At 36.9% G+C, this 16,761-nt stretch overlaps 3 protein-coding genes across 3 annotated transcripts; all 3 read left to right on the forward strand.

The window, feature by feature from the left end:
* The first annotated feature begins 2,205 nt into the window (after positions 1-2,205).
* Positions 2,206-3,668, forward strand: LOC102224065 (C-type natriuretic peptide 3-like). Its single transcript, XM_005801879.3, has 3 exons — positions 2,206-2,374; positions 2,492-2,801; positions 3,484-3,668. The coding sequence occupies exons 1-2, from the start codon at positions 2,294-2,296 to the stop codon at positions 2,798-2,800; spliced, it is 390 nt and encodes a 129-aa protein (XP_005801936.1). The 5' UTR covers positions 2,206-2,293; the 3' UTR covers position 2,801; positions 3,484-3,668.
* A 5,730-nt stretch (positions 3,669-9,398) lies between these two features.
* LOC102223808 (brain natriuretic peptide-like) lies at positions 9,399-10,260 on the forward strand. Its single transcript, XM_005801878.2, has 3 exons — positions 9,399-9,586; positions 9,667-9,952; positions 10,059-10,260. Exons 1-3 carry the CDS (start codon positions 9,446-9,448, stop codon positions 10,073-10,075), a joined length of 444 nt encoding a protein of 147 aa, XP_005801935.1. The 5' UTR covers positions 9,399-9,445; the 3' UTR covers positions 10,076-10,260.
* Positions 10,261-12,053: 1,793 nt separating this feature from the next.
* On the forward strand, positions 12,054-16,625 carry nppa (natriuretic peptide A). Its single transcript, XM_014469810.2, has 3 exons — positions 12,054-12,198; positions 14,698-14,950; positions 16,184-16,625. Exons 1-3 carry the CDS (start codon positions 12,088-12,090, stop codon positions 16,186-16,188), a joined length of 369 nt encoding a protein of 122 aa, XP_014325296.1. The 5' UTR covers positions 12,054-12,087; the 3' UTR covers positions 16,189-16,625.
* The last annotated feature ends 136 nt before the right edge of the window (positions 16,626-16,761 follow it).

The following is a 16,761-nucleotide window of genomic DNA, read 5'->3' on the forward strand; positions in this document are numbered from 1 at the left end:
AGACGTGTTTGTAAATTTGTCATGAGCCTCCACTGTCGCACAGTTTACTCATTTCCGTGTCTAGGTAATGATTGGCAAACATTTTCCAAAATAGCATGAGTCCAAGTTTAGAAAGAGAAGATTAGAGGGCGGTTTGGTGCTGGAGCAACAGGCAGTGCATTTATATTTGAAGGTGAAGATAAAGTGAAACATGACTCTGAGCTGTAATCTTTATCTCTTACTCTGAATTCAGTGGACAATGCCTGAAATCTCAGACTGTGCAAATAACTCTGCATGTACATTTGCACATGCAGAGGTCGTGTGAAGAGAGAAAAATGGAAATCTCACAATAAAACGGTAAATTTACAAAGATTAAAGTAAGCTGCATTAATGCAACGAAGAACAAATACAGCAATGTACTTGGATGCCTAAAATCCTAAAGAGAACAAAAAGCAGAAATACAATTGAAACATTTAATATTTCTATGAAGGATGATTTATTTATATATCTTTCAGAGCATTTCAGAAAACTTGCAAAAGATTGTTAAGATTGGAGTCGAAACCTTGCAGCACCAATGCCATGTAACTTCCCTATGGACCAGCGCCAGTGGTCACTGGAACAATCTGCCTGAAAGAGACTCCAGGAGATTCCAGGAACAACCTCAGAGACTTTATTCTGGAAAACACAGTCCTCGGAAAAGCTGAGAAACGGCACAGAATTATTTCGAACACAGTTTTATTTTTAGATTATGGCTTTGATGCTAACTAATCTCTTGACAATTGGTCCCATACTGCCTATGGACTCGTCGCATCGTGACATCACGAGAGGAAGATCCCGTCCATCCCCCTGCTGGAGGGCAAAAAGCTGCTCACCGACGATGACTAGCATTAGTTTTAGCTTTTACGTTATCAACATAACGCGCCAAATTTTAAAGGTACACCTTGATATATAAAAGAAAAAGAGACGCAGTGCTTTGCTACTATTTGTCAAAACTAGGACAACTAGATAACAAGGGCAAGAAAAAGTTTTAATTAGGAAAGAAATTACAAGCAAGAGGGAAGTAGGTCAGTTATGCTAGCTTGACTTTGACAACCACAACATCTAGATGTGCTGCAGAATGTTTTGGTCCAATTAAAAAATAATAAATAAAAAAAAAGACGACCTAAACACCAACTCTGACAGGTCACTAGGGCAGGTATTTAAATTAACCAATCACTGCAGTGTTAGCTTAGCTAATAAAAGCCGCAGAGATCACTTCTTAATCTGTTTGCTGTAGAACAGCGATGCATTCTGGGTACAGAATAAAGGTCGTTTGCTGCATCAGGGATCACTGGTGGAAAAAGTGAGAGGAAATGCAAGTGCTTTGTAAACAGTCTTCAAAATAAGAGCATGAATATAAACATCTAACTGCTTAAATGATTTTTAACAGTAGAAAACCAAAACTTCAACAAAGATGTCAAACATTTTTCAACTGAAAGTTTACAAAACAGCCACTTAACTGAGTGCCTTAGGATTTATCTGAAAAAAATAATTTGGAGGAAGCTGAGAGAGCTAAATGTTTTCAAAGTTAGTTGAAACGCTGGATGAAAAATTTGTGCTACCATTAGCTGATTAGCATAAGTGTGTCCTCCACTTTATTGCATTATTTACTTAAGTTTATTTCTTTCTTGAAGTTTGTCCACCTAATGTATAATTAGACAACATATTCTGAAAATGATGTGGCATTACAAGGAAAGAAAAAACTTATAAATGTCCATTTTAATTATAAAATTTTGTGAGTATTTATGCAGCCCATGTTTAGCTGTTTATTTGTAATAAAAATGTGTGTGTGGTCTAAACAGAGATCAAGAGCTAGCTGGTATAGCTGCGTGCATTATGTGGAAAATGATCTCTGAACAGTTAAACACAAACAGGAAGTGCTCCACTAAAATATCATATAAACAAACTAACCGAAACAGCAAAAAGAGGAGCAGACAAATTAATAATGTGTGTGACAGTTGGACCTTCATCTCTCAGAGTCCAGTTTAAGTTCAGCAGCTAATGTGCAGCTGTGACCCTCACAGAGTGGAGAGCCAGAGTCTTCAGTCACGTTGTGGCAGCTTCAGAGAGACCGAACACCTCCGAGAGTCAGGTTAGGCTCCAGCATGCAGCACCATTAGTCACACCTCATTAATTTTCCTCCGGATCGCATGGTGACGAAATCAGGTCGGTATAAAGGCGGCACCTGCAGCGCCGGAGACCCAGAGGAGAGCGGCAGCAGCAACGAGAGTCATCACAGACAGGAACGACTGAAAACCGCCACAGGAAGAAGAAAATGCAGCCAAATTTCTCAGTTTGCTGTTTTTCTCTGCTGTTCATTAATTTCATAGGAGCTAAGCCCATTTCTGACATACAGGTAAGTTCAGCTGGAGTGGATATCATTCCGACCGATGTGTCCAACAAATTAAATCAGTGTTGCTGACTTGTTTGCGTGCAGAAATCACTCATTTTAAGGCCATTTCCTTTTTCCCAGAGTTTGCAGCAGCTTTTGGAGAATGAAATCATCAACTTTCCCCTCTCCTCTGAGGAGGCGCAGGTGGAGGAGAGCGACTTCGGCTCAGACAGGTCTGTGCTTGGCACTGTGGGGCAGCGGGAGCCGTGGAGCACCGTCGACCGCCGCAGCGCCGCGCCGCTGGCCAAAGACGACGTGCTGGCGCGTTTCCTCAAAGACATCATGACCACCTCCAAGCGTTCGTGGAGCCGATACAAGAAAGGCGGTTTGAGGAGCTGCTTCGGGGTCCGCCTGGAGCGGATCGGCTCCTTCAGCGGACTGGGATGCTGAGGTACGAAACCGGCATGAAATTTCTTTCATCTTTTTTTAAAAAAAATCACATCATATATCCTGCAGTTTCAGTTTCAAAAATGCATCATAATTATATTACATAATAGCTGGTCTGTCACTATAACAACATTCTGCTGAAAGATAAATTGTTCCAGAAGTTATTCCGATAAACGACAATATTGTTATTTTGAGACCATTTTCAAGTAATATAATGCTGCCACCATAACACAAGAACAGATTGTCAAAGATCAATGAACTTTAAATTCTAATGACCATTTAACACTGGAACTACAAGACATTTTACATATCCAAAATAAATAAAACAACCAATAAAATGAATTATGAAGTATCTGTAAACTAAATTGTCCTTCAAAAACACCAGACTGAAACTTTTATTAACCTGTCTTAGGCAGAAAGAGAGAAAAGAGAAAAACTATAAATCATGCAAATCTAAATTATTGAGTTTGTTTTAATTTAACAAGCGATTAATTGATTTACAACATAATTACAGTTTGTTTTTAACTTTCTCCATAGGTTTATTCGACATATATTTATAGGTTTAGACACAATCCTGCAAAGTACAAGGATGCAAGCTTGACTGTTTATTTTTTTGAGTTTGGAAAAGTTAAATTTGAAGCTTTGTTTGTGTCCGTTCTGTTTTTAAAGTGCTTTTGTGTCGACAGGTCCGTTCTCCCAGAGACGTTGCAGACCGCCGCAGCAGTTACTGCTCTCACCCAACACAGATTTATTCCCTTTCATTGTGTTTTCTAAAATGAAAGCTGCTGAATTCTAATTTATTGTTTGTGTATTTATTATTTATCTTTCTATTGGATAAAGTCAAGTTGCCTTGTGATTTTCTGTATTGGAGTAAAATAATTATTTTGCATATAAATGTTGATTCGTTGGTTATTTGTGGGGACAGCTATATGCAGCATTATGCAGGACTCGGCACAAATAAAGAGTTTTAATTAGATTTATTTTAATAATCATCACATCTTATTAACTCATCTGAAGCTGAGGGAGACTCTGATCACACTGACAACATAACAAACCAGAAATAATCCAAAATGAACTTGATTATGAAAGACGAACCTTCATGTCAGTTACTAACGTGACAGACTGAAATATAATAACAGAGAAATAATAAACACTCTGTTTAGTTGGTACAGGTGATGATAACTACTCTCATAGTTTCTATTTTTGATCAGATTCATTAAAAAAGAGCAAATAACTATAAAAATTAAATCAACACATTTTAGTGGATAACAATATTCCAAATGAAAGCCTGACTGAACATCTAAAATATGAAGATGTTAACATTTCTTGATGTTAAATGGCAGAAGCAGAGGTTAGTAATACTAGTTTTGTTTAATGTAGGCAGGAGAAAGGAAATTCAGTAGTTTTCTCAATAATTAATTATTTTAAAGACAGTTGTAGTTTTGGAATTGATGCGATGTTTGTGACGTTAATTGATTATTAGCATTAATTGACAGATATCTAACAATGTAATCTGTAATATTCCTTAACTACCTAATGTCGCTACTTTGCTTCATTCCCGAATTCACACCAACTGCAGGTAAAATATTAAAATAATTTCTAATAAATTTAGCATCAGACTGACAGAAGAAACACGAATAATATATTTTTCAAACATTTGAACTTCAGCTGTTAGAATTAAGTTTATGACTGTAGCAATTGCTACTAAGCAAGCAACAGTGGAAAGGAACATCTTCTCTTTAACAGGTTTAGTGTTAGTGACTAACTGCAGGCTGAGAGAACGAATCCAGTCTGATCTGACACAAACTAAATATTTAGATCCAAAGTATTTAGCTTCTTATTTAAGTTTGGAGCTAAATATTTAATTACAAACTAAATATGTGGCTTGCAAATGAAATATTTAGTTTGAAACTGATATTTTTAAAGTAGAGCATAGCATAATAAAAGCATGACTTTGAAAACTGAATAAAGGTTTCACAGGTTTTCATAAATTATTTCACAAGCATCAACTCATTGATGTTAGAAAAAAAGCATTAGTGAATATTATTTTAGTTTTTTATTACCAAAAAAGTTCCAGATAACAGTTCAAGTTTAAACAGTTTGTTGTTTAAAATAATTTTACAACTTAGTTGATGACTGAGCTTTCTTCGTTCCATGACCAGCGACTGTCAGCCGACTGTAGAGAAGCTTATTTCGACTTACAACAAATTTTTAAAATGCAACCAGAAAAAGGTTTAAAGTGCGAAGTGAGAACCATTCCACATTAAAACTGTATTTCTCACTCGTCATGAAGAAGTAACTGAAGTAGCGGTTGAACTTTGATCTGAACAGACTTCAAAAAATAACCTGAGCTGCTGCAAATGAATGGTTGGAGTAAATCTGTGCAGCATTTAAAGGTGGTTGGATGTTTACATACAGACAAATAAATGTATGAATCCAGGGGAATATTTGGAAACAGAAAGTGTATGAATCTTACAGGGAAAACATGTTCCCAAAAGACCAGGGAACATTTCTGTGAGAAATGTGAAAAAACACAAAGAAAAAATGGTAGATGTGTCTTTTTATTTGGTGTATGTAAATATCTGGTTTACAACGTTTACACTGGAACATGAAGAAGGATGCAAACAGATGTGCGATACAACCGTACATCTTTGAAAAGCAGAAGTGGAACCTCCTGCACAATCAATAAGAATGCAGAAAGTGGTTTCTGGATGGTAAGTCAACAACAAAACTCTTGTCTTTTCCAGCAGCCATTGTACAGTGCATACAGCAGGAAAACCAGCTGACCAAACAGGCTAGAGCTGGGGTTGCTAGGTAACGGGTGGTTTCTGCTGATTTCTGATGTTACATTCAGAAGGTTTTTGAAACGACTCATTTCCAAACATCAAAAAACATCTGGGTGGGTTGTTTTAAGATCTTGGCTGTTTTTAGAAGCAGTAGAGACTCAAATGGAAGGGCAAAAACTTGCAAAATTAAAATTTTTTATAATTATACACCCAAATCTGTGATTCCACACTGTAGATAGATGCTAATCTTCCAAGGATGGAACATATCAGTAACTTCGCTACAAAATCAGATCAATGCTAAACAAAGCAAGACTTCTTGAACAAAGTCTCTTGCAAAAATTAGACCAAAATAAAGTTACTTAACGCCAATGCATGACTCAATTTTAAGAAAAATCTCAACAAAGCACATCAGCATAAACACCTCCTAACAGGTGTGAAGCACAGAAGTGGAGGGTTGATGATATGGTGTGGCTATGCAGCCAAAGAACCTGAGATATCACAGTCAATGAGTCTGCATACCAAAATACTTTAGCATCAAACGTGAAGCCATCAGTCCAACAGCTGAAGCTTGGCTCCAAACTGGTTCCAAACCAGAACACAACAGTAAAACTACAATAGAATCCCAAAAAGAAAACAATGGCCTAGTCAAAGTCCAGACATAAACCAAATTAAAATTTTGTGGTGGGACTTTCAGAAAATTATGCTGAATCAAACTGCTCTAAACCTCGATGAATTGAAGAAATGCTGGAAAGAAGAATCTAGATTCCAGCACAGAGACGGTCGGATAGAAAACAACTACTGCCAACTTTACTTTAATAAATTGTGAAATTTCTGGGTCGTTTTTGCTCTTTGCTCATGGTAAACACCTTAATACTTTACTACATCCTGATGCATACGACCTAGAAGGAGAAGTGGGGTGTACTTTCTGTATACAATGATTTCAGCCAATAGATTTCAGTTGTCTTTGTTCGAATCCTAAATATTACAGATAAATCCTCAGAAACAATCTTACTGCTGGAGTCACCAAACACGTGACAGAGGTCTGTGTTGCTGTTTAATATGTGCCTGCAGTCATGAGTCCATGTACGCAGGAAAAGTACCAGTTTGGTGAATCTGTTACCAAAACATAGACTATGACGTGTGGCCAAGGTAAAGCGGCAAGCACGGACCAAGACACAACTTTAACCTCCAACTATGTGTGCTCTTCTTGAAAAGGTTTTAATTTTTAAAGTAGTGTTTAAAATAGTCTAATAAATCAAATCTGGATTTGCTTGCTTTTTAGAATAGTTCTTCAGGACGTTTCACTGATTTACCTTCAGTCAGGTGGCTGTGACCAAGACTGACATCATTTCTATCGGTTTCTGATAGACCAAAAAAGAAAACAGCTATGCAATAAACTAAGTAATACTTTAATTTTAAAAAGTCAAATTTGATAAACAACGGTACATCCAAAACTTAAACAGATTTTTTTCTTATTGAAAATTTTAGAAAAATATAAAAACAGGAAAATGTCTCTTCTCAGCAATAAAAAAAGGTTTTGGTTCAAAACTTCTCTGAAAACGTTTGTTATATTCAACCAAGTTTAATAAATTAATTAAAGTAGATTTAATCACCAAAGTCTGCTTTTGAGTAGGAATTCTTTTACCGTCTCTAAATTTGATTCCAATTTTTGTTGCCACAATTCAATTCAAAATCGATTTTTGATTGAAAACGGTTATTCATTATGATTCCTGCTTCGATCGATATGTGTGCAAAGGAATCTCCTGATCCTCCAGTCTGTTTTGCGAGGCAAAATGACAAAGACATTGATGTGTCCATTTTTGCATTAATTAAGTTTCAGATATGAACCCATGTTCAGCTTAATCTACTCTCCCCCTCCGGACAGCCTCTGTACCGGAAGGAACGGCCTACCTCATTAAAAGCTCCGTTGTAGCTTAGCTCCGTGTTCGCGGTGTTCCGTAACTGCGCCATCTTCATTTTCCAAACCTTGAACACGGTGAAACTCGGAAAGCTCCGTCTTTCAAGCACTTCCTTAAAAAACAAAAAACAAAAAGAGTCCAAATGTTTTCCCTGAACGAGGACGGACGCGTCAAATCGCTCTCGGTCTTCTTCTCGTTTTCTGTAATGGCGGATCGTAAACAACTTCAAGCTGAATACCGCCACCTACCGTACAACAGCGTTATGACGTCACCATGGACAACAGCGTTATGACGTCACCATGGCCTGGGAATTTCCAAGATGGAGGCCGAGACGCTCTTTTGATTAATCCACGACAAAAATGACAATGTGCCTTTAATAACGGAATTATTGTTACGTGTCCCGTTTTACTTGTAGAATATTGTTTATGTTCGTGCTGATGTCAGTTTATTAATTTTATTTTGTGTTTGTAATCAAAGATAAATAAGCTTTTTTTTTTTTTCTTTTCGATTTGGGGACATTTTCAATCGTTTCTGAATTATAGCAAATGAGAATTGAGATCCTCATGTGAATTTATTTGTTAGTCTGAGTAAAAGTCACGGGATAAATATATTTACTATAAAAAAAATAACTGAAATGAAAAATAGTATGTAGTAATTTTTAAAAAATACATTGTGTTGTACCTTACACTTTCTTTTGTAGGAAATTATTAATTTAATTTTCAGTTACTCCTTCAGTGCTGTGTAATTAAGGACAGAACCGTTATTAGATTGCGTATTTTTGATATATGAAATTCCTTTTTGTTAAAATGATATTTGTGGAAAAACAACAGAGCAGATGAGTCTAATTTAGTCGGCTGCAGCGCTAAATAGGTCCACCATCATAGGAAACTCATGACCACATGGTTTCTGGTCTATATTTAGCTATTTGACAACAAGTTCTACAGGTAAAACATGCATATCTATCATACCAAACATTCCTGTGTTTTTTTTACTCTGATCTAATAGTCAAAACATAGCAAAAAGTAATAATAATTAGGAACTTTCACTGCATATTCACCATCATTTGGCTTATTTTGAAGCATTTTTGTCCAGTTATCAGCACTGAGAGGAAAAAGTTTTGGTTTTTTTGGTTCTGAACACTGAAAAAAATACAAAATCTTACCAAGGTTTTTTTTTTTATCTAGTTTTTAGTGAAAATATCTTAGAATAGAAATAAGACAACACTAACATAGAAGCAACTTTTCAGCAAGAAATAGGAGCTTGTTTTAAGTTAATAATTCCTTAATTTTGATGAAGAAGTTCCAGTTCTACTGGCAGATTATGTCACTTATAACATGGGAAAAATGTCTCATGAAGTAATCTGCCAATGGAACAAATACTTTTTTCCAATTATTAAGGAATTACTTAAAACAAGTTAAAATATCTCACTTAAAAGTTGCGTGTAAGTTAGTTTTGTCTTATCTCAAGCATATTAAGCTATTTGCATCAGAAACTAGACCCAAAATACTTGGCAAGGTTTTGTGTTTTTGCAGTGAAGGAAATGAGGTCACAGTCTGAACCCCAGAAAAGAATTTGCTTATCTCCATTTGATGACCAGCATGTTGTTTTACCACGTAGACGCCTCGATTTAGCAACTCTGTCATATTATTTTACAACTTCCCGTAGCCTAGTGACAACATCTGAGTCCTGAGTGGACTGTGGGTTGGACTTCTTCCTGAAACAAAGTAGGATATGGAAGCAGCAGCTGTCAGATATCTCAGATATGCTACTTAATAAGGAGCCGTTTCCGACAGCTTTCGTTATCAGAAGCAGGTGTCAAGAATGCATAAAGCCTGAGTTCAAATTCCTGGCATTCCTCGGAGTGTCAGGCTCAAGTATAAAGGAGCAGCTGGTGGAGTCCAGCATCCGAACAGCAGCCGAGTCAAAGGCCAACGAGTGGAGATATGAACAGCAGCATCTCTCAGAGAAATATGTTTCTATCTTCCATTCCTCTCTGTGGTCTGCTCCTCATCTTCAACCTGGAGCCCAGCAGCACTTACCCCGTCAGCACTGGCTTCACTGACGCCGATATGGACATCCTGAAGGTGAGTATCCAACGATCCAATTAAGAAAATCACAAAACTAGAGAGAATTAGGCTTCTAAGGTCAATGCTGGTTGTTTCAGGTTCTGCTTCAGAAACTGGAGGAGTCGGTTTCAGAGCAGACTGCGGTGGACGAAGGAGTCTCTGAGGACGACGGCCGCGCTAACAGGAGCAACATGGAGGACACGTCCAGCGAGCGGCAGCCTCAAACTGACCTGGATGAGGAGCAAATCAGAGAATTCCTCTCAGCCAAGAACCTGAAGAGCGTCCGCAACGACTCGTCCAAGAGGTCTTCCGGCTGCTTCGGGCGCCGCATGGACAGGATAGGCTCCATGAGCTCCCTGGGCTGCAACACGATTGGCAGATACAGTGAGTTTCACTGCAGAAAACCACAGGAACACACTGTTCCTCGTTCACACCGAGTCCGTTTCTGTCTCTGAATCTGAACCTGAATCTGTTTTCTTCTTCTCTCCAGATCCAAAGCAAAGATGAAGTCTTACCGTCCAACTGATGCTGCTCCAAAGTCTGTACCAAAACCTGTTTCCTTTTAAATGTTATTTATTGACTAATATTTACTGTTTATTTCTCTCGCCAATATTTAAAGAATATTTATTGAAAATAGATGTGATGTTGTTCCTTCTGTACTGTTGAATGTCTAATAAATGTTTACATCATCAGAAATGTGTTATTTTTGTCAAAGCGTCACAAGGCTTCAATTCAATTCAAAAATACTTTATTGATCTCAAAAGGAAATGAAATGTTGTAACTCAGTGATGGCTGTTGGCAGGAAAGATCTTCTGTAGCAGTCTGTATTACAACAAATTTGAAAAAGCCTCTGACTGAAGACACTCTTTTTTCCCCCCAAGACAGACTCACCTAATCTCAGGGTGTCCAAAGTGTGGCGCAGGGTCCATTTGTGGCCCTTGAAATTATTGTATTCGGACAACAAGTCAAGAATGGTTAAAATAAAATAAATAAAATAGGAAATTACTGATAACACAAAAATCTGGAATTGGCTGTTTTTCTCTTAATAAGGCAACAGATTTCTTGTAAAATAAGAAAAAAATATAATTTTTTATATTTTCAATTTAATTGATTGTGTGGCCCAGAAGTAGTTAAAATTGCCAGTTTTAATAATGAGGTTTTTTTGTTTTCAGCATAAAGTATGTATTTAGTTGGAAATAGTAAATGTAATAAAAATGCTTCACTGAACATAAAGAAGGATTTTTTTACTTGCTGAAGCTGTTTCAGCACCATGGAGAGCAAAGAGCTGCAACACCGTTTGGAAAGTAAAACAGAAACTTTTCTGTTAAAAATCATCTACAATTCAACAGAAACTCCTAAACGCTGGGCAGGAAAAGTTACTGAGTCTCCATAAAAACTTCTGGATTAAAACTTTTTCACACATGGGCCAAAATGATCAAATAAAAAGGACCTGCAGGCCAAAAGAATTATTTTTTTCCTCCTCAATAATAAACAATACTTTAATTAGACAAATAGAGTAGTTTAAATTTGTGTTGAAACTTATAGTAGATCCCAAACTTTAAAAGGTTTTTTTGTTTGTTTGCCTCGTTAAAAGACAGACGACCAGTTTTCAGATTTATTAAGTTCTTGACTGAAATAAAAAGAGAAAAAGATTTGGACAAATCTTGTCAATAAAATGTTCTGCCACAGAACTCATTACCATCTGAAATCAGAAGCTATCAGGTTAGCATGGATGCTAAAAGAATGTAATAATTATTGAATAGTGAATAAAAACATTCTAAAAGTTGATGTTTGTAAAGGTCAGAGGTCAAGGCTGTTTGGGGTACGATGGAGAAGTTTGGGAAGCTGCTTTGTAAGGCGTCATCCTGCAGAACAATGATGATACCGATTTGTTGTTTTTTCCTGGGTTATAAAAAGTAGTGATGGTCCTGAAGGTGTGAATCTTCCGGATGAATTAATTTTCAGTTGATAAATTGAATCCCGTCCCTTTAAGGCTGCAAGTTTGACCCAATATGGAGTTTTGGTGCTCAGAAGAGCAAAATGTGTTAAATATTTTCACTGAGTGCTGCTTTGAAAATAAACCACGCCTGAGCTAAGGGAGCCAAACTGGACTCCTGAAGTCATCCCACTGCTCTCACACACACACACACACACACGCACGCACGCACGCACGCACGCACACACACACACACACACCTGAATACAAACACACACACCAATACAAACACACACACCTCTCAACACACAGACACCAGTGAAGTAGACATCTGACTTGCTGCTTTATCATGCAGAGGTGCCAGAATGCTCTTGACTTGATCCATGAAACGATGAGCCAACGTTGACTGTCTGCTGTGTGTGTGTGTGTGTGTGTGTGTGTGTGTGTGTGTGTGTGTGTGTGTGTGTGTGTGTGTGTGTGTGTGTGTGTGTAGGCATGCATCGGGGTGTGTAGGTGTGTGTGTTGCCATGTATTTAGCCTCGGCCGGCGCCGGCTGCAGGCTCAGCCTCGGCATCAGGACAGCATGAAGACGGTGGTGGTTTTCACTGCGTTGGCCTTGTTCTGGCAGCACAGTCTGGTTACTGGGCACGCACTGGGACGGCCCTCGCTTCCCAGTAACCTGGACCAGTTAAAGGTAGGAGAACCAGCTCAGAGCCACTGTGGGTGGAGGGTTTATGGCAGGGGTGTCCAAACCTTTTGTCAAAACCGACAAGTCAATAGAACTCACGGGTCAAAAAACACCCAACCCAAATTTAAATAAATAGAAATATTAACATAAAAACAAGCAGTAAAGTTGTTTGATTTTGTTGTTGTTGTTTTTTTAGAAATAATCCAAAACTTTAAAATCATTTAGTACATTTTCTGTAGTAAAAGAAACTTAATTTCAAATCTTTTGGGCTTGATTGAACAAATTTATTCAGTTGTAAGAAAAAGATCTGAGTCACTTTCTGTCAAAACACTTGCTATATTTAGCAAAGCTTAACAAATTAAATAAAAGCAGCAAAGTCAGAATTTCAGAAAAAGTCAGTTTACTTTGTGTTCTACTTTATATTTTCTGCTGTAAGAAAATTACAACATAAACAACATAAAATATTATTTTTCATCAGGGTAATAATTTTACCCTCACTAGGCTAAATTTGTGTTATTCTTGGGGGGCCGCCCAAAATCACTCCAAGGGCCACAAATGGCCCCTGAGCCACACTTTGGGCACCCCTGGTTTACGCTTTGATGGAGCTAAAAGTGAGATGGAAACGGGCTTCATCAGTCAAATGTTTTCTTAAGGCAGCCATGTTGGATTTTTTTCCCTGTTTTTAGGTGAAATTTTTATTCCATTTTTAAATATTTCTCTGATATTTTCTGTCCTTATTGCCAAGTTAAGTTAATGACGCAAAACATACATGGATGAATTGGATTCGTTATGGTCTTGTGACTATCGGGTTAAAATAATATATATATATATATATATTCATATTCAAACTGTCAGTAGCATCATTTAAACTACTAAAAAGGTAATTTCGTAAAATTCGGCCATTTTGCTGTTCATGTTGGTTAACCCAGAACGTCGACCCAGTTATGGCCTTACAGTGTAAATGTTGTTTTTAAATGGTAGCACAAAAATTATTATTATTATTGTGATGAATTGATGACGAAAGTTTCTTCCTGTGACATCTGCTTCAAGAATAAGTCATTGTATGTATAAGTAGTATGTAGAAATGTAATGTAGAAATTAAAAATAATAATAGGATATCTATATTAGGATATGCATTTTAAAAACAGTTTCTATTTCTATTTGCTTTATTTCTCTTTTCTCTCTTTCTACCAAAAACTGGATGATAAAACTCTCCAGTCTGGTGTTTTATAACAATTATTTTTAAGGACATTTTTGCTTACAATGATCTCATAATTAATTTCATTTGTTGTTTCTTTTATTATTATTTTTTTATTCATTTGGACATTTAAAATGTGTTCAGGTTCCAGTGTTAATTACAATTTAAAGTTTATTGATTTATGAGAATTTGTTCTTCTTATTATTTTTGCCATTATCATAACTTTGGTTGAAATGGTCTGAAAAAACCAAAAACAATATTGTTGTTTATTGCAATAATTTCTGGGACATTTAACATCCAGCATAGCTTGTTACTGTGACAGAACTACTTTAAACCACAAAAACTTTTCCTCAGAAATGTGAAGAAAAATAAAAGAAAGCTCAATTCTTTTAAGAATTTAACAGAAAGATATTTTTGACCCTCAGTGCGGAAATTAATGTTTGTCAGCTGCAAATGAAAGGCAAAGAGAAGCATGCAGATTCACATAAAAACAGCAATAAAAGCAAAAAAGAAAATCAGGTTATGCAAATTAAACTTTCACAAGAAAAAACTGCAGTTACAATAAAACAACATATTCAGGTTCTAAACAGTCTAAAATGTACAATTAGTGTAAAAAGAAATTTCTAACAATATAATCTAAAACTGTTTAGATAAAAGACGGGAGGGTTTAGAGTTTAACCGCTGCTGAAAGGAAGGACCTTAGATAACGCTTCTTGGTGCACAGAGGATCTCTGATGTCACCATCGACAAAAAATAAATAAATTAATAAATGGGCTGGAAAAATAATGTGCGTAAAGAAAAAAAGCTGAGTATGACAAAAATAATGGAAATAAAAGTAAATAATGACGATTTATTCTAATTTTCAGTCTTTCTGGATGATAAAGATAAAGATGTTAGTTTTTCAGACTAAAAAACATCCTGAGTTTCTCCCACAAAAATAAAAAATAAATCTGCAAGACTGGAAAACCTGATATGTATGTTACTGTTTAAATGTTTCACTTTGACGGAAAATTGATATTTAGTTTACGCACAGAAGCAAAAATCCCAATAAAATTTGTTTTAAAACATTTATTCTTTAGCAATATCTATATTGATTCTAGACCTGTCACAATAACAAAAGTTACTGGACAATAAAGTAAATGTCAATATTGTTGTTTTGAGACCATTTTCTAGTAATATAATGCTACAAATAATGCAGGAATTAATTGATTTATTGACTATTGTAACATAAATAGTAGATTGTGCCTCATAATTTGAAGCGTTATTCTCTGAATCAGATTAACTTGGAGCCGTTTTTACCTCTGCAGTCGCTGCTGGAGCGGATCGAGGAGACTCTGGCTGACGGAGCTCAGGAGGAGTCGGATTACGAGGAGCCGACCCGGGAAGCCGAACCGAGCCGGGACGGGAGCCCGGAGCAGCAGAACCAGCCATCGGAGGCGAGTCAGCGGAACCGGCTGAACGACCTGCTGCTGAGCCTCAGGAAGCGGGCCTCCAGCTGCTTCGGCGCACGCATGGACCGGATAGGAAACATCAGCGGCCTGGGATGCAACAGCGGCAGAGGTACCACACAGGGTCTACGTCAGGGGGGTCCAAAGAGCGGCCCGGGGGCCATGCGGGGCCCTCTGAAGGATTTTCAGTGGCCACCTGACTTTAATTTAAGAATTAAGCAAATCTGGCCTGAAAGCGTAGTTTGAACCGAGGTGAACTGAGGTGGCCGATCGCCGATTACCGATCTTTAAAAAACCTGACCTGTCGGTTCTGATTCTGGCCAATACCAATTTATATTTTGTCTGAAATGTTGCTAAATATAGCAAGAAAATGGATGAGTTGGTTTACTCCGTCACTTTTTATTTACTTAGCTCAACGTTTAACTAAATATGTAGTTAGTTCTGAGCTAGCTAAATGTTGTACAAGAGCTACATAGTTAAATTGCTTACTAAACATTTGTTGGGAGCGGAACATTTAGTTAAATTAAATGTTTAGCTTATCAACTAAATGCTTAGCTTCCTAATAAACATTTAATTGGGAGATAAATATTTATTTTGTACACTAAATATTTATCTTCAAATTAAACATGAAATTTGTAGCTTTATGTGACCTCATTACCATCATTAGTTTTCATCTTCTTTTGTACAACATTTCAGCTAGCTCAGAGCTAACTAAACATTTAGCTAGCTCACAGCTAACTAAACATTTAGCTAGGTCAGAGCTAACTACACATTTCCGCTAACTACACATTTCAGCTAGCTCAGCGCTAACTAAACATTTAGCTAGCTCAGAGCTAACTGAACATTTAGCTAGCTCAGAGCTAACTAAACATTTAGCTAGCTCAGAGCTAACTGAACATTTAGCTAGCTAAGAGCTAAATATTCAACTAACTCAGAGCTAACTGTTGTAGAGCTAAGTCGTTAACTTGTTCATTAAAAATATTTAGTTGGGATCTAAATATCTAAGTGTTTAGCTTATTTTGTACACTAAATATTTGGCTTCTAACTAAATATTTAATTTGGAGCTAAATATTTAGTTTGCTAACTAAGTATTTAGTTTGAAACGGTGACATTCATAAATTAAATAATAACATGGAAATAAAATGTCTTTAAAAAATTTACTTTTTATTGTTTGAGAAGGTAAATATCCCAAATATCGATGTTAAGTTTTGTGTAACTTTACGAACGAACCCCCATACTTATAAACCTCAAAACAAAAATGGAACTAAAACTTCCCCTTAAAAGGTTTATATACTCTCCCAAATATCCATAAATAATTTTTCTGTGTTTGTGTTTTTCCCTCCAGGGTAGCCGGACGGATAGTTGGATTATTATGAGCCTGAAGCCATGATTCTGTCATCCTGCTGCGGTGAAAATTGATTATTGATCATGTAAATATGAGCGGTTCACCAGTGGTGTGTCGTTTTTACTCTGTGTGTCGTTTTCTAACACAAACGTAAAATTAAAGGTAAAAAGAAAGAAAAATACTTATATATACTGTATATCCATCCATTTTCTAACACCCTGGTCCCTAGAGGGGTCGGGAGGTTGCTGCTGCCTCTCCAGCAAACGTTTTGGGCGAGAGGCAGGGTCACCTGGACGGGTCACCAGTCTGTCGCAGGACAGACCGGACAAACAACCAAACACACTCGGAGAATTTAGAGAGACCAATTTACCTAACAGTGTGGGAGGAAGAGAGAACCCAAACATGCAAACTCCGTGCAGAAAGACCCCAGACTGGGAATCGAACCCAGGACCTTCCTGCTGCAAGGCAACAGCTCTACCAACTGCGCCACTGTGCAGCCCTTTGTAGTTTCATTTAATTTAATTTATTAGTTTTAATGATGTATACAAAAGTAAAAACATTGTTCGTGTAAGATCTAT

The sequence above is a fragment of the Xiphophorus maculatus genome, chromosome 1 (assembly GCF_002775205.1).
Source record: "Xiphophorus maculatus strain JP 163 A chromosome 1, X_maculatus-5.0-male, whole genome shotgun sequence".
Lineage (NCBI taxonomy): Eukaryota > Metazoa > Chordata > Actinopteri > Cyprinodontiformes > Poeciliidae > Xiphophorus > Xiphophorus maculatus.